At 48.5% G+C, this 21,484-nt stretch overlaps 2 protein-coding genes across 3 annotated transcripts in view; both read left to right on the top strand.

Annotated features, from left to right (window-relative positions):
- LOC121023457 (zinc finger protein 304-like) overlaps positions 1 to 21,484 on the top strand; it is a 498,588-nt gene that overhangs the window by 91,642 nt on the left and 385,462 nt on the right. The window lies entirely within an intron of this gene.
- Positions 1,986 to 15,145, top strand: LOC121023471 (zinc finger protein 773-like). Its single transcript, XM_040465404.1, has 4 exons — positions 1,986 to 2,230; positions 6,234 to 6,360; positions 6,865 to 6,963; positions 12,736 to 15,145. Exons 1-4 carry the CDS (start codon positions 2,198 to 2,200, stop codon positions 13,830 to 13,832), a joined length of 1,356 nt encoding a protein of 451 aa, XP_040321338.1. The 5' UTR covers positions 1,986 to 2,197; the 3' UTR covers positions 13,833 to 15,145.

The raw sequence follows: 21,484 nt of genomic DNA, 5'->3' as shown, positions 1-21,484 counted from the left end.
TTATTCCTGTGACAAAATTAAACGATCTACATAGCCTTTTCTCTTTCTTTACTTTAAAAACTGCTATACATTCAGTTGACTGTTAATAAGAGATGTACAAATTGTGCTTTTTCTTTTCTTTTCTTTTCTTTTTAGGGAGCAGGGAGAGGGGCAGAGGGGGAGACAATCTTAAGCACACTCCATGTTGAGTGGGAGCTCGATGTGGGGCTCGATCCCATGACCTTGGGATCATCACCTGAGCCAAAATCAAGAGTTGGACAGTCAACCCTCAACAGACTGAGCCACCCAGGTGCCCTTCATGCTTTCTTTTTAAAGTTTATTTATTTATTTTTGAGACAGAGAGAGTGTGTGTGTGAGAGAGAGCCACGGAGGGGCAGAGAAAGAGGGAGAATCCCAAGCAGGCTCCATGCTGTTAGCACAGAGCCCAACGTGGGGTTTGATCTCACAAACCATGAGATCATGACCTGAGCCAAGACCAAGAGTTGGATGCTTCATGGACTGAGTCACCCAGGAGCCCCGTGTCTTTTCTTTCATAAAGACCACACCTATAAAACTATCACCCAATGTAAAATAGAATATATGTTTCTTAGGCATTCCTTGTCCCTTGCTCCTTTTACATGACCCTGAGGCTCCCTAGAGTTCATCTGACATTTTGATTATCATGCTATTGATATCTTTATAGTTTACCACTTATGTATATTTCCCTAAATGATAGTCTAGAGTCACATGCCACATTGTGGCCTGATTTAATAACTAGTGCCACTTGAGTCTCTATCATTTCCTGTTCTCAACTCCGATATTGACTCTAAATTCCTTTCCAGAATCACCTAGCACTTAACACCTACTTCCAGAAAGTCACAGGAAGGAGAGAATGCTTCATTATCTCTTGTTCTCACGAGTGATTCCAAGGCAGTGATGGATTTAGTCACTGCTCAGCCTACAGATGATAGGGACAGGAGAAGAATTGGGTAAATGAAGACAGGGTCCAAAGAAGGAACCAGCGGTGAGGGAGGTGCCAGGAGTCCACATACTAAACTGGTGGTGTTTCTTTTACCAGTGCTGCCTGGTGTCAGTAATAGTTCAGCATCCTTCCTACCCGCAGGGAGTTTGCTTTGTCTGTGGAACTGAAAGGGCAGTGGGAACACGGAATAGAAAGGGATGAAGGGGAGAAATCTGGGAGTGAGAGGAGTGTTGGCTTATGGGTTTGAAGCCTATTGTCCTACTTGAACATCAATGTTGGCCCCTTAAAAAGGGAAAGGGCGGGCACCTGGGTGGCTCAGTAGGTTAGGTATCCGGCTTCAGCTTAGGTCATGGTCTCCTGGTTGGTGAGTTCCAGCCCCACATCAAGCTCATGCTGTCAGCATGTCAGCACAGAGCCCGCTTCGGATGCTCTGTCCCCGCCCCCCCTCTGCCCCTCCCCTGCTTATGCTCTCTCTCTCTCAATAAATAAAATTTTAAAAACATTACAAAGGGGGAGGGGGTTGGGGAGACACACACAGATGTGTGGGGTGAGGCAGGAAGGTGAACACCTGGGATCCCCGACTACCTCCCCACCTACGTTCAGAACTAAGCCATTTCTCCTCACACAACAGGCGTTGCTTCACCATCGCTGTCTTTGATATCGGGCATCCCCTTGGCAAGGGAAGTCTGGTAATGTACCATTGGTTCATTCCGAGGAAACCGCTTTACTGTGAGAGTCGCTTTCAGTCCTTCACGAGGAGGAACGCCTGTGGCACCAGATGCTCGGGGAAACTGAAATCCAGGCCCAGCTACACTCCTCTGTTGGAGAGTCTGGGACAGTTCTTGACCCAGATTTCTCCAGCCAGCTCTCTGGGCCTTGGCCGCTGCCTCCCCGGTGGGGCGGTGGAAACTACATTACCCAGGAGGCGCTGCGCCCCGCGGCATTCACGCTCGGCCAATGAAAACTGGCGTTTCCCCGCGTGGGGCACGCGCTGGGCGGGACTTGTGGCGCGGCCGCAGGGGCGGGCGTTTCGGGGTGTCTAGGGCCGCTCGGTCTGATCTGAGGCTCCCGGAGGCTGCCCTGGGGCTGGGGCAACGGGAGGGGGAAGCCGCGAGAGGAGGCCGGTCCGAGGCTCGCCAGCTGCGTCCGGGGGTGACCCCGATTCTGGATCGGGGTCGGGGGTGCGCGGGGCCCGTGCTGGTCCTCCTCTCAGGACGCCGTTCCGCCCAGAGTCCGATGGCGGCGGCCGCGCGGAGGGGCCCGGCTCCGGTAAGCGCTGGTCTCCGGGTCCTCCCCGCACATGCCGAAGTCCGAAGGGGCGGCCCACGCTCACGACCCTGGGTCGGGTCCCCATTTCTGTCAGCCAGTGTGATGCGGTGTGGGAGGGTCACAGGCAGAGGAGGGTCACAGGCAGAGGGACAGGGCCTGGGGTTTGTCCCCAGGAACAGCTCGAGAGGGGACGGGTCACGAGTGGAAAGGCAGCCTGAGCGGCTGAACCTTCGCTCTGAGCCGTTGGTGGCCACGGAACGCTGTGCACATAGGAGGGACCCCATCTGTTGCTCAGAGTTTTCAAAGGCGTCTTAGTGAGGAGGGCGGAGCAAGTCCGTTCAGTGGACAGCTAGAGGGTTGTGGCCGGGGCTGGGCCGATGGCAGGGGAGGGGATGCACCGATAGGTCTCAGATGGAGTTTTAAAACTAGACAGAATTTCCTGCTGCATCAGAAGTGGCTGTGAGAGAAAGAAGGGAATGAAGGACCATCAGTGTTTTTGTTTGCTTTTTTCTTTTTTTCCCCTAAACGTTTCCTGAAAATCTCGGTAAGGATGGAGATGGGGAAGTTCGTGCAGGAGCACGCTTCAGGGAGAAGAGTAGGAGTTGGATTTGGGACAGGGTAATCCGAGATTACCGAGGTTACCGTGTGGCGTGCAGGTGTCACGTGGGTAGCTTGCTCACTCCCGTCTCAAGTTCTGGGGAGAGGTCTGTGTGAAACCGAGGGCTGGTAGGCATTGTCCTGAACCAGGGCAAGGCCTAGGGACTCCTATTTAGGAAGAATTGCCAAGTTCATATTTCAGATGGGCCTGGAGGCGGGGCTGCTTCCAAAGTGGTGGATCCCGTGGTCCCACGTGGTTCTGGTGGGTGTGTGAGTCAGTGGAGGGTTATAGGGTGTAAGGACCCAGGACTGGAAGGGAGACCGAGATGGTTGCCATTCCAGCCTCAGCAGGACCCCCGTGTCCGCTCCTTGTGGAGGAAAGGAAAGGCCAGTCTGGTGCGTGGAGCAGCCCCTCTTGGTGCTTAAGTTTCCGCAGCCTTCAGGGCTGGAGGGCTGAGTCTCTGGAAAGGCCGCATCAGGACTGCCCTTAGGGGAGAGCACAGCAAACAGCCAGGGGCCACCAGGGCTAGTATCTACTCCATTTCCTCTGCCTGAGCTCCCAGTTTATTAACTTGTGACTTTATGTGAGTAAGTGCTAATTTAAACATTAATTGATAAAAATACATATGTGTATATATGCATGTGCATACACGTGTACACATACACACATGTGTGTATATGCATACATACATTGGCAATTACAATAAAAATTTAATGAGCTAAGTTGATGTAAGCCCTTAATAACTGAGGGTTTGTTTTTTTTTAATTTTTAAATATGTTTATTTTTGAGAGTGAGCTAGAGTGCAAGTAGAGGAGGGGCAGAGAGAGAGGGAGACACAGAACCCGAAGCAGGCTCTGGGCTCCGAGCTGTCAGCACAGAGCCCGACGTGGGGCTGGAACCCACGAACTGTGAGATTGTGACCTGAGCTGAAGTCAGACATTTAACTGGCTGAGCCACCCAGGCACCCCAATAATTGAGGTTTTAATGTACTGCTACGCATCTGATTGAAATCGCATGTCTCGAATATCACATTCTATTAGTTAAAAGGCATGTACAAAATACACTTTCAATATTGTCAGTGCATTTTCACTGAAAATGTTGACAAAAGGGGGTTCCTGGGTGGCTCAGTTGGTCAAGCGTCCGACTCTTGGTTTCAGCTCAGATCATGATTTCATGAGTTCAAGCCGCAAATCGGGCTCCACACTGACAGCGCGGAGCCTGCTTAGGATTCCCTTTCTCCCTCTCTCTGTCTCTCTGTCTGTCTGTCTGTCTCTCTCTCTCCCTCTCTCCCTCCCTTCCTCTCTCTCTGCTCCTCCCCTGTCTGTGTGCTCTCTCTCTCTCAAAATAAATAAACCTAAAAAATGTTGATAAAAGTGTTAATTATGAGGAGAGTAAGAGTCACTACTCAGTACTTGACACATAGGGATGAGTTTGATATAAACGGTTGCCCCACTGGATGGACACCACTGTTAGTCCCATTTCACAGATGCCAACGCTGAGGCACAGGGTGGTTGAATATTTGTCCAAAGTCATGCAGCGGGTAAGACGCATCCCTGAGGACCGAGGCCCGGGTGGTGTGAGGCCCTTGAGCGGCCTTTGTGGCCCAACACTGTTGCCTGCCTCTCCTGGCCTTGCTTTTCTGTAGGTTCCTGTTGGCTGCAGATTTGCTTCCAGACCGTGCAGAGGGTCGTGAGGGGTGTCTCTGCTCAGTTCCCATCTACGTGGTGTCCAGGATTCTGTGACTCTTTCCCCACTACTCTCCCCACCCCTCCATCCTAGATCCCTGCACAGTGATCACCTAAGGTCGGGGGCCTGAGTCCAGACCGGGAATTTTACAGATTGGTTCCCATTCCTGGCAACCAGTGGCATTAGGTTTATAAGGCATCACATTCACAGTGAGAAACATTGGAAAATGCTAGAGGTGAGGCTGGGCCATGAATGCTCACACAACTTTAGGTCTCTGTTGTGTGTGGTGGAAACAGCAGGAAATAGAAATTGGAGCTGGAGTAGTGGCCAGGAGCGGACGTGGGGAGGTGGCAGCCACAACAGTCAGGTGAGTGTTGGTGGTGGCTGCAGAGGCGGGAGATATATTGGAATCTGTGTCTGCTTATCAGTAGGTCTGAGCAGACTTTGTGACGTGGAGGGTGGGAGAAAAAAGTACAAGAGTCCGCGGTGACTCCGAGATGTTTGGTCTTAGCAGCTAGAAGCAGGCACGTAGCACCAGGGCCGACTCGGTGGTAAGAGTCATTTTCGGCGGGAATACCAGGAGTCGGATTTGGGCTGTGTCGAATGAGATGTGTCGAGGGGGCGCCCAGACACACAAGTCTGGAGCTGAGGTGAAGCGCTCAGATTGGAGACGCCCATGGTACAGACGGTGCGTGGATCAGAATGGAGCCGTGGATCAGATTTGGCAGGAGCATCTTCAGGCCTGGTGGCGATGCCGTATGGTAACAAGGGAAGGGGGGTGTGGGGCCAAGGACCAAGCCTTGCTGGACACCTGGGTAGGGGTGGTAGGCTTCACAAAGACTCCTGAGGGAGAACAGTGTCCATGGGGACCGGGTGTAGGAGTGTGGAGGGTCTGGCTGGTGGCCTGTGGCCATGAGATGGATGTGGAGACGGGGCAGTGAGGTGACAGTGAAGATGGCACCTCTGCTTATTCATCCAGCTCCGGGCTCCCCAGGCTCCTGTTCTGACCTTTGCTGGGACCAGGAGATTAGCTCAAGATCACACGGGGTCTTCGGGGAGAATTGGCCAGCCTCGTGTGAGAGACGGGTTGGCTTCGGCTCACAGAAGTGTCAGAGGAAACTGAGACGGGTGAGGGGACACCTTTGCAACACGGCAGTGGAGGAGAGCCGAGGGCGTCTGACATCTGTGTGTGGTTCCTGGTGGCTGAGGATGAAGCGAGGACAAGGGCCAGGCAGGAAGGCCTCGAAAACAGGCCTGGGGGTTGCCTTGGGAAGTCCGGGATAGGATGGGGTTCTGATTACATGTGCCAAGGCATACAGTGGCATTTGGTGAGGCCAGGGAGATGCATGGCGTTGGGGGGGGGGGGGGCGGAGATACGAAGGGAGGTGTGGCACAGTGACGTCGTGTTGGGATGGCTCCAGGCCCTTGTACAGGGGCTGAAGGGAGCACAGTGGCCCCAAGTTAGTTGTGTTTGGGAAGCACAGTCTGGGGGACTCCAAGTGAATTGTCTGGCAGAAGGGTGACGCTCTGCATGCCAGGCCCAGAACTCAGGTGGCATTTTCCTGCCCACCTGTTGTTGCTGAGGTCTGAACAGTGCTTATCGGGACAGTGAGGAGCAAGCAGGCATCAATGGCTCCTCTGAGGTGAGGACGTTTGTGGGGATGGCTGGAGTCCTGGGAAAGGAGGGTACACATAAACTCAGCTGCCCCATCTTGACAGGGCTGTGTGACCTTTGAGGACGTGGCTGTCCGCTTCTCCTGGGAAGAGTGGGGTCTCCTTGATGAAGCCCAGAGACTCCTGTACCGTGATGTGATGCTGGAGAACTTTGCACTGATGGCCTCTCTGGGTAAGGTCCTCACAATCCAGTGCCGTGTCCTGGGCTGGGCTCTGCTCTTCCCCTTTCCCTCACGGGCTGGTTTGGCCTTTCCAAAGCCGGACCGTGGGCACTTCTTCCCTGTGTTCTTGAGTAGGTGCTCTGACGGCCTGGGCTCCGTGCACTACCCCTTCTGTTCTTGAGCTGCCTGAATGCTCGCTGCTCCAAAGCCATGCAGGAAAGTTTGGGGATCAGGAGTCTTGCGGTCAGCCTAATGGGTCACACCCTGTTGCCTCTCCCTGGCCCAGGGATGCCGTGAAGGTCCATGGCCGCTCTGTGCCCCAGGCTCTGCCCTGTTCTCTGGCTGACGTGTGGGATGTGCCTATAACAGCAATTGAGGCACCGACAGAGCCACTGCTTGACTGGGCTGTTCCTGCAGGAGTGTCTTCTAAGATTCTTCTGTAATATTTAGTTTTCTTTCCTGTGGTCTGTCATGAGGTGAGTCGCTTTGATCTACCTGTCTTATCTCTCCCTTAGGACTCGCGTCTTCCAGGACTCATGAAATTACCCACTTGGAGTGGTGGAGACAGCCCTCCTTGCCTCCCCGTGGAGTCATGACTGCAGCCATGCCAAGAGGTACTTGGAGGGAGGGGCTGGGCAGATGTGAACTCAGGGACGGGCTCAGGTCATACCAGGAGTCCTTGTACGGGACCCTGGTGGTTGGGTGCCGAGGCCCAGGCCACAGCTGAGTTCCAGCTTTTCTTTCTCAGTTGTGCTTTTACCACGTCTACTCTGATTTCTGACTGAGGACCATCCCCTTCCCTCTGCCCGTCCTCCGGATCTCACCCGATCTTCCCCACTGCTCCCTCTGCAGTGTTCCCCAACAGTGGCCTTGTTTTGTGTTTTATGAGATGGTCCGTTGGGCAGGGCCACAAGAGGAGAGTCAAGAGCAGCTCAGGAAAAAGCAAAGTTTATTATGTGCAGCAGGTCCAGAGAGACAGTCACGACACGCTGGGGGTGTGTGGGTGTGTAGGGGGGTCACAAGCAGGTCCAGAGACCGTCACGACACGCTCAGGGTATGTGTGTGGGGGGTCATAAGTAGGTCCAGAGATAGTCACGACACACTGGGGGGGGTGTGGGGAGGGGTTCACGTGGGAGGGAGCACTCGGGGAGTGGGCTCAGCCAAGCAGGGGGAAGCAGAGAGTGAGTGAGGACCGGTGGGTCAGGGGGCGGACGCAAGAACAGCTGTGAGCACATGTCATTTGGAACATTCGAATGTCACTAGGTCACAGGAGAGGTCAAGAAGGGGGACTTGTGACAGGACATCACTTGGGTAGGCTGGTCACCTGGGTGGAGTGCTCACAGCCTGTTTGTGGGGATGTTGAGGCAGCAGGAAAATACAGAAGTTTAAAAGGTTACAGTACAATTGAGCCTGTGGTGGCTCAACCCCATCGGCAGGACGAGGTGGGACGGCTCACACTTGCCTCCTGGGGGTGGGGATGTTAGAGGTGCCTGGCATAGCTTGGTCTAGCCACCCAAGGCAAGCTCTGATGTAGACCGCGGGGAGGGGTCCTAGGCACAGGGTGAGGGCTTGAAACCCAGGCCTCAGCCAGACACTGCACTTAGTGGGGGAAAGCCAGGAGAACAGGTCAGGTACCTCTTGGTTTAAGGGAAGCTGTTGGAAGGTTTTGGTTACATTATGAAAGATTTTTTTTTTTTTAATGCTTATCATTTATTTTGAGAGAGAGAGCGCGCATAAGCGGAGAGAGGGGCAGAGAGAGAGAGGAGAGAGAGAATCCCAGGCAGGCTCCCTGCTGTCAGCAAGGCTCGAGCCCACAAACCGTGAGATCAGGACCTGAGCCCAGATCAAGAGTCCGACGCTTAACCAGCTAAGGCGCCCCTGAAAGATTTTTATCTCTTGGCCTAATCTTCAAAGCTCGGCTTATAGCTATCTAGAATTAGTGATTTACATTCAGCAGGAAGTACCCCGAGGAACACGAACACCTCCTCTCCTGGCTGGTAAACAGTTGTAAGCCAGTCTGTTATCCGTGGCCACGTGGGCTTAGAGACTCGTGGGCTTGTTGCACACGGAACAGTGTTTAGTACTGCCTTTGTCTGTGACCTTGAGAGGCCGCCGGGAGGTGCTGGTGGGCAGTCATGCCGTAATCCCACTTGACAAAGGCTGCTGAACTGGGGCCAGCTCTGGTGTCTCCCGTGGTATGGCCAGGCCTACTCAGATGGGAATAAATGTTGCCTGTTTTGCCTGGGGTCGATAGCAAAGGGGGTGGGTACCCGGTGGATGAAGAGCTGTGGGGATCCCCAGTGTGAGCACCGCACACTGGCGTACAGACTCCTGGGGTCAGCAGCGGAAGGTACAGAAAGTGGTGTACCCATGAGTTTGGGTTGTAGTGGAATCCAGAGGCGCTGTTACTTGAAGGCTAATGTGCCCGTGAGGAGGCAAGAGCCCTAACGGGGGCATTGGTCAAGCGTGGCTGGTTCCTGGGCACAAGTGGAAGGCCTGTGAGAGTGACGTCATTGTAATGTGCAGCCACTCCCGGGGAGTATAGTTGGGGACAAAGGCAGGTGGTGTAAGCAGACAAGGTGCTTTGGGGGGACCCTTTCTGGGTCCTGAGAGATGGTGGACGGTGGCCGGGCTAAGTCACTGGTGGACAACTCAGTAAATGTGTGTTGGGTTCCTTGAAAGGCAAAGGCACACGGGCTGTGACTGGTAGTAGGTACTGAATAAAATACACTGCCCAGATCTACCACAGCAAAATAGTCCCTGGGCACCCTTTAGTTCAGTTGTGTTAGGTATTAGAAACTCGATGGGGGGAACTTAAGCGATAGTTAAGTGGCACTGTTGGTAGAAGCCTTGATGACTGGCCAAACAGGGTTACTGAAAGAGGAAATTAGAAGAATGGCCCCTTCCTTTAGTAGATCTCGAACAGCACTCTGAAGGCCCCCTTGTTTCAGGTGATACTGTGGTGTATTTACTGCCTTCACCAGCAGGGGCGCCCCCGGCTCTCACTTGGTGATTCTTACTGGCAGGGCCAGGGACTATGGCTTGTCCAGCTTTGTACACGGCCTGTAGTGGTATCTCTGTCTACAGCAGGAAGACTCAAAGCATTAGGGGCCACTGTGACAGGCAGCCGTTTAATGAGGATTGTTGCAGTATTGGCAGCAAGTGCACTTTTGTTGCCATGAATTGTTTTACTGGCATTACCCTGTAGTTTAAAAGGGGCACCTCCTTTAAATCTGAGTTGGGTTGCTTGGAATGATGGTAGCTTGGACTCCTGTAGTCTGTAAAGTTAGGAAATGTTTATTTTTAGAGTTCCAGTGAACTATCAGAGTTATATATGGGTGATTGCCCTTGGGGAGTGTGATCGGGCCTGAGGCCCCGCTGAATCCTCACTGGAGAGGCCTTGGCGGCTGCCATTTTCAGAGCTGGAAGCATCCTTGGGTGGTTCCAGAGGAGTGGTTCCCTAAGCCTACAGACCTCTGGGTAATAATGGGTGAGGCTCTTTTAATCTCCTTTAGTTGTTATAATTTGGGGATAGCTTAACTAGTAGTTCATAGGGTGTCTCAGCTGTCAGTAAATGAGGCAAAGCCACATCGCCCAGAAGCAGCATCAGCAAATTGGGAAGGACAGAGCAGGCTGAATAGCGGAGGGGCGGGGGGGTCTGCATCCTAGGAGGCGGAGTGTGAAAAGTCAGACTTTGTGAGGTGAGTCATGGCAGGTGGAGCCCTTATGGCCTGTTGGGAAATCCATTCCATCCTGCTTGGCGTGGACATGCCGATAAAATTAAGCAGCTCTGCTGTGAATTGGGAAGGGTGCCTTCAAGAACAACTCCTAGACTCCGTGACAAAGAGGCTCCTCTGGATTGTTCTTGTCTGAATGTTCAAAGCACTGATAGGTCCACTGAACCTTTCTGATTTTTGCGGAGGAGCATGAGGGCATCCCTCGTAGTGGGATGGTTTTCTGTCAGCCATCTCCAGGCCGTGGAAACCCAAGTCCACGGAGGCAGGGCTTCTGAATCCTGAGGGGTGGGAGAGGTTTCAGATTCCTCACCTGAGGCTTTGATATAGCCTCAAAAAGTTCTAGCCTCTGTCACCCCTGCGCTGACATTGGGGATACCCTATGTCCTCCTTGGGTGCCTTCAGCCCCAAATACCATGTGAGATTGGCCTTGGTGAGCCAGAGGATCCTGAAGTAGATGATGCATCTTCAGCTCTTTGAAGTGATGCCAGCAGCTGCCTCATCTCTGGGGCTCTGTGAACAAGAGCTGCGCGCCCGTAGTAAATACTCTCGGTAACCACTGAGCTCCTTCCCCACTCCATCTCTTTGCACAGAATCTTTAATAGTTTGGATTTCCAATCTTGTGAAGTTATGAATTTTAGCTTCTAGTTCCCTGTGATCTCCTGTGTTCTTGACCTGCTGGGTCTGAAAGACCTTGGATGCTTCCTTCCTGTGGCCCCATCTCTGTGGGTGACCTCAGCTGGGTTGGAATCCATTGAGGAGAGCTGTGGTGGCCAGATGACCTTTGGGGGTTGGTCCTATCCCTTGGGAGCAGAGATCGCAGTTGGCAGGCAGCAGCACTAATCAGAACCCAGAAATGTTTCAAAGTTGTTTTACCTTTCTTGAATCATTGGTTCACCTCCTCTGATTATTGGGAGGTGCTAGAATTGAATGTTCCTGCCGAGATCCTGGGCCTAATATATATATATATATATTTTTTTTTAATTTTTTTTTTCAACGTTTATTTATTTTTGGGACAGAGAGAGACAGAGCATGAACGGGCGAGGGGCAGAGAGAGAGGGAGACACAGAATCGGAAACAGGCTCCAGGCTCTGAGCCATCAGCCCAGAGCCTGACGCGGGGCTCGAACCCACGGACCGCGAGATCGTGACCTGGCCGAAGTCGGACGCCTAACCGACTGCGCCACCCAGGCGCCCCTGGGCCTAATATTTTGAGCTACTTACCTCCAGGGACGGGACCCATTGATACCCATGGGTTTGGGAGACAAATAGCAACAGCAGCAACACAACACGGTGGAGAAGGGGGTGCCCGTAGTACTGACCCTCATGGGGGGCCACGGTAGACTCCCATTGAAGGGGTGCAGATCGGTGGTTGGGTCTGAGGAGGAACACAGACTTGAGTGGGAACGTGAGGAACCTCCCCGTGCTGATGCCGCAAGCACACGGGAGGCATCTCCCGAAGGTCACCCAGCCCTCCTCTGTTGACAAGCAGCTAATGGCCCACGCCTGACATTCAGTGTCTTTGCTGGCTGCGGGGAGCCTGCCCTTCCACCCTCACCCTCAATCCCCGTGGAGACTTCATAGATGTTTAGCCAACTATACCAGTCTGCCCCTTAATCAGGGAGCCCTGGACACTCGCCCAGTCCCCATCCCCACCACCCTGTTGAGTCAGGCCTGGCAAGAAGTGAAGTCTCAGGGTATTTTAGGAGAATGAACTCCACAATTTAGTGTGGAAAGCCTTGGCAGTGCCTGAGAGGCGACACAACAGCTCAAACCAGCACATAGGAGCACTGCACTGCCTCCCCAGGTGGTGGAGCCCGTCTGGGACAGCGGGTTAATAAACTGAGCAGTTCCAGACATTTCCTAAATCTTCGCCCTGTGACCAGACCATCCTGTTTGTGACGCCAACCATTTTGTATTCGCTTGTGGGGCAGGTGCGGGAATAAACAAAATTTATACTCCGCTGGGAGGGAGAGCACAGGGAGGGAGCTCAGCCAGGCTGGGACGTAGAGGCGACCTGTGGGCAAGTGCTTGAACTGGGAGGCAGGGGGTGGTGCACAAGAAAAGGAGTGAGGGAATTTCATTGGTGCGTTTGAATGGCACCAGGTCCCAGTCATGGGCGGGCAGGAAGGGGGACTTGTGGCAGGGCCCCACCTAGTCACACTAGTGCACGTGGTCACATAGCTCACAGCCTGTTTGTGGGGATGTAGAGGCAGTGGGAGAATATGGAGTTTTCAAGGTTACAGTACAGGCGTTCACCGAGTGTCATGAGGCATGCACGTATCCTTAATGGTCCTTGAACACCAGCTGTTCAGTTGCATTTGATTTCTTCTGGGCCTGGACACACCCTTCCGCACGGTGTTCCTGTGCCCTCAGCGGCCTTGCTGAAGGCCATTTGCAGAGGAATGTGTTGGAGACCCAGCCTACACCCCATCCTTGTGTCCTTGCTGCTCATGAGGCCCCTCGCCAGTGTGTGAGCCCACCAGGCCTGGCACTGCACAGCAGGCCCTCCCTGGCCCCGAAACCCCAGGCCCGATTCTGCCGGCAATACTGTGGACTGATTCCTGGGTGGGTCGGACACATCTGTAAGTGTGCTCCCCCCTCCCCTGCACGGAAGTGCACACACACTTCACCAGCATCTCTTTGCTTTCAGGTTTGCGGCGTAGAGCAGAGGTCGAGGAAGCGCCTTCTGGGCAGAGTGTTTATGTAGAAGGAGTGTTCAGAGCAAAACTTGAACAGCAGAAGCTGCACTGTGGAGAGAGATCTTTAAGGAGAGAAGAGGGCGGGGAGGGTGGGAAGGACTTCCCAGTTAGTGCTGGTTTTCTTAACCATCAGGTGACCCACAGTGGAGGGAAGCCACATAGGAGCACCGAAGGTGGGGAGGCCTTCCAGCCTGGAAAAAGGCATTACGAATGCAGTGAATGTGGGAAAGCCTTTGGTCAGAAATACTTACTTGTTCAGCACCAGAGACTACATACTGGAGAAAAGCCTTATGAGTGCAGTGAATGCGGGAAGTTATTTAGCCATAAATCAAACCTTTTTATACACCAAATAGTTCACACTGGAGAAAGGCCTTACGGGTGTAGGGAGTGTGGAAAATCCTTTAGCCGCAATGCCGACCTCATTCAACACCAGAGAGTCCACACTGGAGAAAAGCCTTTTACATGCAGTGAATGTGGAAAAGCTTTCAGGCATAATTCCACGCTGGTTCAGCATCACAGGATCCACACTGGAGTGAGGCCTTATGAGTGCAGCCAATGTGGGAAATTCTTTAGCTTTAACTCAAGCCTCATGAAACACCAGAGAGTTCACACTGGAGAAAGACCTTATAAGTGCAGTGAATGTGGGAAATTCTATAGCCACAAGTCAAGCCTTATTAATCACTGGAGGGTTCACACTGGAGAAAGGCCTTACGAGTGCAGCGAATGTGGGAAATTTTTTAGCCAAAGCTCTAGCCTCATGCAACATCGAAAAGTTCACACTGGAGAAAAGCCTTTTAAGTGCAACGAATGTGGGAGATTCTTCAGTGAGAATTCCAGCCTCGTTAAACACCAGAGGGTTCACACTGGAGTGAGACCTTATGAGTGCAGGGAATGTGGGAAGTTTTTTCGCCACAGCTCCAGCCTTGTTAAACACCGGAGGATTCACACTGGAGAAATGCCTTATGAGTGCAGTAATTGTGGGAAATCCTTTAGCCAGCGTTTCAACCTCATTCAACACCAGAAAGTTCACAGTGGAGAAAGGTCTTGAATGCAACTAATGTGGAAAAGCCTTTTACCAAAGGTCTGCTCTGATTCAGCAGTGGAAGCTTCAGTCCAGATAGGCTGATGAATAGTCAATGCGAAGAGTCTTTTGGCTTCAGCCACAGACTTAACCTTGTTGGGCATCAGAATGTTCACACTGGAGAGAAGCTTTAGGAGTGCAGTGCACGTGTGGTCTCACGGGCATCCTAACTTCAGACAGAGGAGCTCTGCACGTAGCCTTTGTGAGGGAGCCGCAGTGGACCATCACTCATCCAGCTATGCTGACATACTGCCTCCTGAGAAGGTCGGCCTCTGCCTCGGAGCTCCAGGAAGAGGGAGTCCCGTGTTCCTGGATGTATCCATTTGGAGTAGAGTTTCTACCTCTGTCACTGGAATGGGAAGAGGTAATGGTCTTGGTTCAGATGTGACTGGCTCTTGCTGTTCTTACTGAATATTAGGTGTTCTTGAGGAAATGTTTCCTTGTTTGCAGTATACCCTTAGGACCATTTCCAGAGACTTTAAGTTGTGTTTTTATAATTTTCCCCAATTTTAATAAGCAGGCCCACAAAGTTCCTCACACTGTCATGCAGGAAGTTGATCTATTTAACTTTGTAAGAACTTGCCAAGTTGTGTCTTAGATAGCTGTGACATTTCATATTTCCTCCTAGAGTATATTCGATTTCCAGTTTCTTCACATTGCTGACCTTTGTATGTAAGACACAGGCCCTTTATTCATTTCAGCCACTCTAGTAGGTGTGTGGTTTTACCTTGCATCTCCATAGTGAGTCAGTGTTGAGCATTATTCTCTGTGTTTATCTGCCACCCATGTATCTTCCTTAGGGAATTGTCTGTGGTTTTTTGCCTACTTTTAGAAAAATTGGTTGGTTTCTTACTATTTTGTGATTTGATATATTCTACATAGATAGAAGTTCCTTATTTGGTGTATCTTTACCAGTGTTCTCTCACAGTCTGTGCCTTTGATTTTCATTTCTTAACAGTCTCTTCCCTAGGGCAGAATTTATTAATTTTCACGAAGTTCAATTTATTTGTTAGTGACTGCACGTTTGGTATTCTCTTTTCTTTTATGGTACTATATCTTGTTTGTAAATAAAAGTCTTTCTGAGTATACTGGAGTCTTATCACTCTTTATCCAATCTTGTGAAATCTTTGTAGGTTTAAATGTAGATGAAGAATTCAATGTATGTAGATGTACCTGTGTACATAACCCCTATCTCTTCTCAGCCTAGAAAGCAGTGGCACTGCAGTAGACATCAGCATATTTAGTGGCCAATTATTGTCTGGTAAATGTAATTTTTCAATGAAAAGAACCCACACTCGGAAAAGAGGCTATGTTCAGGTTGGGGGCAGGAAAGGTACATGAGCCTAGGAAATATTCTTCAATTAGCTAAGAAATGCTCACAGAATGATGTTGATGTATTAGCTTTCCATTGCTGTCCTAACACATCACCACAGACCTATGGCTTAAACCACACAAATTTATTATAGCACTGTGGGTTGTAAGTCCTACCCAGGACCTACACAGGACAGGTCTCAATGGGCTAAAATCAAGGTGTTGGCAGGGGATGTGTTCTTTTCTGGAGACTCTAAAACAGATTGTTTCCTACTCTTTTGAGTTGTTGGACAATTTAAGTTCCTTGTGGTTGTAGGACTCCTGTCCCTGTTTTCTATGTAGCTGTCAGCTTAGGGTCAGCCCTGGAACATTTTAGAACTTTTATAGCATATGTAAAGCTGAAACAATACCAATTGTGCACAAGTCTTCCAAAACAAGGTCCATACATTTCCCAACTAATTAAGTGAACCCAATAATAACATGATACTACATATGGAGAATGATATTAAGACAAATTACAGAGCAATACCCATATTAACAAAGATACAGCAAAACCTTAACAAAAATATTTTGGGGGTTGGGGAGAGGATGATGTGGCAGAGTAGGAGGACTCTAGGCTTGCCTTGTCCCACGAATACAACTAAATATCAAATCATCCTAAATACTCCAGAAATCAACTTTAAAGACTGGCAGGCAGAACAAACTCCACAACTGAAGGTAGAGAAGAGGCCACATCAAAGAAGGTAGAAGTGTGGAGATGTGGTCTGGGAGAGAAATGGATCGTGGCTGACATTTGCGGGGAGAGAGCCATGGTCACAGAGAAGGGCAAGAGACAGACTAGCACATGGGAAAGCATGGGGAAAATGAATCCCCATAGCAATTAGCTTGGAAAGCAAGAGGGGCCAAATTTCATGAGTACTTGCATCCAGTAGGGCTTAAAGCCTGGAGTTCTAAAAGTCAGCAGGATCACATAGAGACAGGAGGCCTTGGGACTGCTTTTGGAGAGAAGGCAGAGCAAATAGCCTGTGGACAGTGATCCGAAGAATGCCTGGGGCACGGAGTGGGGAAGTTATTTGCTCATCTTGTAGTGTGTCCCAAAGAGGCAGAATTCATGGAGAGATCCCTGCAGGAACAAAGGAACTGGTAGATGCCATTTCCCTCCCCCACCCCTCGACATAAACACAGGGACACCTGCGGGAACCAGCACAGCACAGACACTTGCTCACTTGCTGCCTAACTTGTTTACACCAAGCTCAGCACCCTCCATGGTCTGGTAGAACTACCCTTCCTAGTCATGACTGCCTTAATCCTAGTGGAGTGGGCCCCCTCCCTCAGAAGACTGACCCACATCCCTGCCAATACTGCATCTCCCAACCTGGGAATTTTGCAGGGCCTCCGTTCCAGTGACAGTGGCGACAGGTCTTATTTCACAGACAGACGAGAGCACATCTAGTTAAAATGTGCTACATTCAGGCCAAGGACAAAACATTACCCACAACAGGCAAATAATCTGCAGACGACTAGCTGGAAGGATAAAGCATCCAAGAGAAAACAGCAGAACACATACAGCACACATGAGGAACACTCGGAAGTACCAGGCCCTGGGGGAAAAGGGGACACTATGCAGCAGGGCACTATAAGACCTCTTACTTATAAGGCCCTCAAGAGCAGGAGACCTAGTCGACTTTCCTAACAAACAGAAATAGGCACAGAGACCTAAAATGAGAAGAGGTACCAAATGGAACAGGATGAGGCCACAGACAGAGATCTAAATGAAACAGATATAAGTAACATGTCTGATGGAGTATTTATTTTTATTTTTTTTTTTAAATTTTTTTTTTCAACGTTTTTATTTATTTTTGGGACAGAGAGAGACAGAGCATGAACGGGGGAGGGTCAGAGAGAGAGGGAGACACAGAATCGGAAACAGGCTCCAGGCTCTGAGCCATCAGCCCAGAGCCCGACGCGGGGCTCGAACTCACGGACCGCGAGATCGTGACCTGGCTGAAGTCGGACGCTTAATCGACTGCGCCACCCAGGCGCCCCTGATGGAGTATTTAAAGCAATGATCATAAGGATACTCGCTGGACTTGAGAAAAGAGTGGAAGACATCAGTGAAACCCTTAATACATAGATAAAAAAAAATTATCAGAAATGAAGAGTGCAATAAATGAGATTAGAAACATGCTTAATGCAATGAACAGCAGGCTGGAAGAAGCAGAAGAAGGAATTGACCACCTAGAAGAGTAATGGAAAGTAATCAAGATGGACAAAAGAGAAAAAAAAAATATGCAAAATGAGAATAAACTTAGGGAACTCAGTGACTCCATCAAATGTATTAACATTTGCATGGGAGGAGAAGGAGAAAAGGGGGCAGAAAAATTATTTGAAGAGAATAAGGCCATATATGACAAGCCCACTGCTATCATACTTAACAGTGAAAGCTGAAAGCTTTTCCTTTAATGTCAGTAAAAACAACACCCACTCTCACCACTTTTATTCAACATGTCATTGTAAATCCCAGCCAGAGCAATCAGACAGGAAAAAGAAGTAAAAAGCATCTAACTTACAAAGGAAGAAATAAAACTGTCACTATTTGCTGACAACATGATTTTATATATAAAAAAAAATCCTGAGGGGCACCTGAGTGGCTCAGTTGGTTAAGTGTCTGACTTTGGCTTAGGTCATGAGCTCACGGTTCCATTAATTTGGGCCCTGCAGTGGGCTTTCTGCTATTAGCACAGAACCTCCTTCAGATCCTCTGTCCCCCCTCCCTTTCTGCCCCTCCCCTGCTCACATGTGGGGTCTCTCTCTCTCTCTCAAAAATAAACATTTTAAATCCTGAAAACTCCATCCAAAAAAAAAAAAAAACCTGTTAGAATAAACAAATTCAAATTTGTTAAAGGTCAGCAAAGTACAAAATCAATATACAAAAAAGTCGTGTTTTTATACACTAATAACAAAATAGAAGGAAATTTAAAAAGCAATCCCATTTATAATTGCATCAAAAATAATAAAATACCTAGGAATAAACTTAACCAAATAAAGACCTATATACACTGATTATTATATAGGACTTTGATGAAAGATGGAAGAAGACATAAATAAATGGAAAGATATCCTGTGCTCATGGATTGGAAGAAATAATGCTGTTAAACTGTCCATATTACCCAAAGCAATCTACAGATTCAATGCAATCCCTATCAACATTTCAATGGCATTTTCCACAGAATTAGAACAATCCTAAAATGTGTACGGAGCCACAAAACATCCCAAATAGCCAAAGCAATCTTGAGAAAGAAGAACAAAGCTGGAGGCATCATGCTCCCTGATACCAAACTATTACAAAGCTATAAGTAATCAAAACAGTATCAGGGTGCATAAAAACAGACACATAGATCAATGGAAGAGAACAGAGGCCAGAAATAAACCCACATACATATGGTCAATTAATTCACAACAAAGGAGCCAAAGAGATTGAAAAAAATATCTTCAATAGTGTTGGGAAAACTGAACACCCACATGCAAAAGAGTAAAACTGGATCACTACCTTACATGATACATAAAAAATAACTCAAAATGGATTAAAGACTTGGCTGTAATACCTGAAACCATAAATCTGGAAGAAAACATAGGTGGCAAGCTCCTTGACATCAGTCTTGATGATGAGTATTTGGACCAGACTCCAAAAGCAAGAGAACAAAGGCAAAAATAAACAAGTGCAATTGCATAAAACAAAAATGCTTCTGCACAGCAAAGGAAAGCATCAACTCAAGTGAAAAGGCAATCTACTAAATGGGAGAAGATATTTGCAAATCATATTTTTTAGTATGGAAAATACATAAAGGACCCCTACGAGTCAACAATGAAAAACAAACCAAACAATCCAGTTAAAAAAAGGGCAGATGTGAATAGACATTTTCCCAAAGAAGACATACAGGCTCAACATCACTCATCATCAGGGTAAAGGAAATGCAAATCAAAACCACAATGAGCTATTCCTTCTCACCTGACAGAATAGCTGTTATAAAAAAGACAAGAAATAACAAGTGTTGGTGAGAATATGGAGAAAAGGAAATCCTTATGCACTGCTGGTAGGAATATAAATTGGTACAACCACTATGGAAAACAATATAGAAGTTCCTCAAAAATTAAAAATGGATTCACCATATAATCCAGCAATTCCACTTCTATTTATCTGAAGAAAATGAAAATACCAATTTGAAAAGATACATGCAACCCTATGTTCATGGAAGCATTTACAATAATGAAGATGTGGAAACAAACTGTGTCCATTGAAGGATGAACGGATAAAGATGTGGTGTGTATACACAATGGAATACTATTCAGCTATAAAAAAGAAGGAAAGCTTGCTATTTGCAACAATATGGATAGACCCTGAGTGTATAATGCTAAGTGAAATAAATCATAAAGACAAATCTGTATATATGATCTCACTTATATGTGGAATTAAAAAAAATGAACTCATAAATACATAAATTGGTGCTTGCTAGAGGTGGGGGTTGGGAGGGTAGGCAAATGGATAAAGAGAGTCAAAAGGTACAATCCTCCAATTATAAAATAAATCATGAGGATGTAAGGTACTGCATGGTGACCACAGTTAGCACTGTATTACATATTTGAAAGGTGCTAAGAGTATATCTTAAAAGTTTTCATCACAAGAAAAAAATGTTTTGTAACTGAACGGTGAAGGGTGTTTATTAGACTTCCTGTGTTGAACATTTTTCAGTATATACAAATATAAAATCATCATGTTGCACACCTAAATTAACTTGTGTCAATTATATCCCAATAAAGAATAAGGTTGTAATTACTCATTGGTAATGATTGTCTACTCTGAAAAAGAAAAAATAAAAGCAATTATAGTTAAGCAAAATCAGCAAGCTTACTTATACATATATAATGTTAACTCATTTCAATACAGAAAATTCTGTATAACAGAAACAAAAGCTTTAAAAATGTATTTAAAATAAAATATGCCATTTAAAATAGCAAAGTATGAAGAATTAGGAGTAATCAGACAAAAACATGACTATGACCTTCAAATATTCTAACTAAGTCATAGCGTACTTGCTTAAGGTTTATAATACATGATTCGTATCTGTGCAATTATCTAATTGTTTGCTTTGCTTAAGGTTGGCTGTCACCCAAATAAAACTTTCTCCACATCAGGAACTGTGCTTTCCATGTGTCACACTATCCTATTCACTAGTGTGCAATACTAAGGTATTTAAAAAATGAAGTGATTTTGAGAAGGTACCAAAAAAAAAAAAAAAAAGCCAACACACCACTTACATCAAAACTTCATGAGGACAAGAAACAAAACAATTACAGAAGTAGAGACCTAATTAACACAGGTGAATGAAATCAGTAATAAAATATATGGCAAATCCCATCCAGGAAAAAGTAAGACGAAAAAAGGTATATATGAGTCACTGGATTTTGTCAGAAGAAAACGAGGCTGGATTAACATTAGGGAAACAACCCGCACCCGCACAGTTGCTTTTCCTGTATGCAGACGTGAGGAGCCTGTAAAGACTTGAGTCAGAGGACGTCCTTCCACGGCTCTAAACCCTTCCACGGCTCCCATCACCCTCAGAATAGAGATCCAGCTCCTCACGGGCCATTCCACCGCTGATTCCTGTCTGTCTGCTCTCCTGTTGCTGCAGGCACAGCATGGATCTGATGTCGCGAAACATTCCTAGTTTAGTACCACATCCAAACCTCTGTTCTTGCCAGTTCTTGTTCCCGGAAACCGTACTTCATCTTATTGGGTCCCAGAAATGGGAGGACACACAAGGCCCAGGGTGTCGCCTCCAGGCACCTGGAGGAAGGAGGACCGGTGCAGGTCCAGGAGAGGTGCGGCCAGGTGAGGGTCACAGCTCACCCAAAGACACAGAGATGGGTCCCATTCTCCTCCCTTTCCTTCCTCCCTCCTCCAGCCTTCGTGGAAAGACCGGCCACAGCCTCTACGACATCATAAGTGTCACCCCCACTTCCGCAGGAAATGCCATTCTCCTGTGTTCTTATTGGAGGGGTCCTTACTGCCCACACACAAGGCACAGCCTTCTGGGTAATAATTTCCGTCCTGCACATCGCCAGCTTAGGATGGGCGGTTCCCATTCTCCACGAAGTTGGCAAACAGCCCCACAAGGGATGCTGGGAAATAATGCTCTATGGCTCCAAATACAGGGACCAGGCCCAGACTTCTGTGGCCACCTTGGGCGAAGCCCCATCCTGGGATAGCTGTGACAAGAGACTTCTACTTATGTGGCCTTGGGCAAGCC

This window comes from Herpailurus yagouaroundi, unplaced genomic scaffold (assembly GCF_014898765.1).
Source record: "Herpailurus yagouaroundi ecotype Mexico unplaced genomic scaffold, PumYag 557, whole genome shotgun sequence".
Lineage (NCBI taxonomy): Eukaryota > Metazoa > Chordata > Mammalia > Carnivora > Felidae > Herpailurus > Herpailurus yagouaroundi.
This window is presented reverse-complemented; position numbering and strand designations above follow the sequence as displayed.

What these genes read in the sequence shown, in the direction of transcription:
- LOC121023471 (XM_040465404.1), top strand. Translation starts at nt 2,198, where the DNA reads ATGGCGGCGGCCGCGCGGAGGGGCCCGGCTCCG. An exon ending in CGCGGAGGGGCCCGGCTCCG is followed by an intron (nt 2,231 to 6,233) that starts GTAAGCGCTGGT and finishes CCATCTTGACAG; the next exon opens with GGCTGTGTGACCTTTGAGGA. An exon ending in TGCACTGATGGCCTCTCTGG is followed by an intron (nt 6,361 to 6,864) that starts GTAAGGTCCTCA and finishes TCTCTCCCTTAG; the next exon opens with GACTCGCGTCTTCCAGGACT.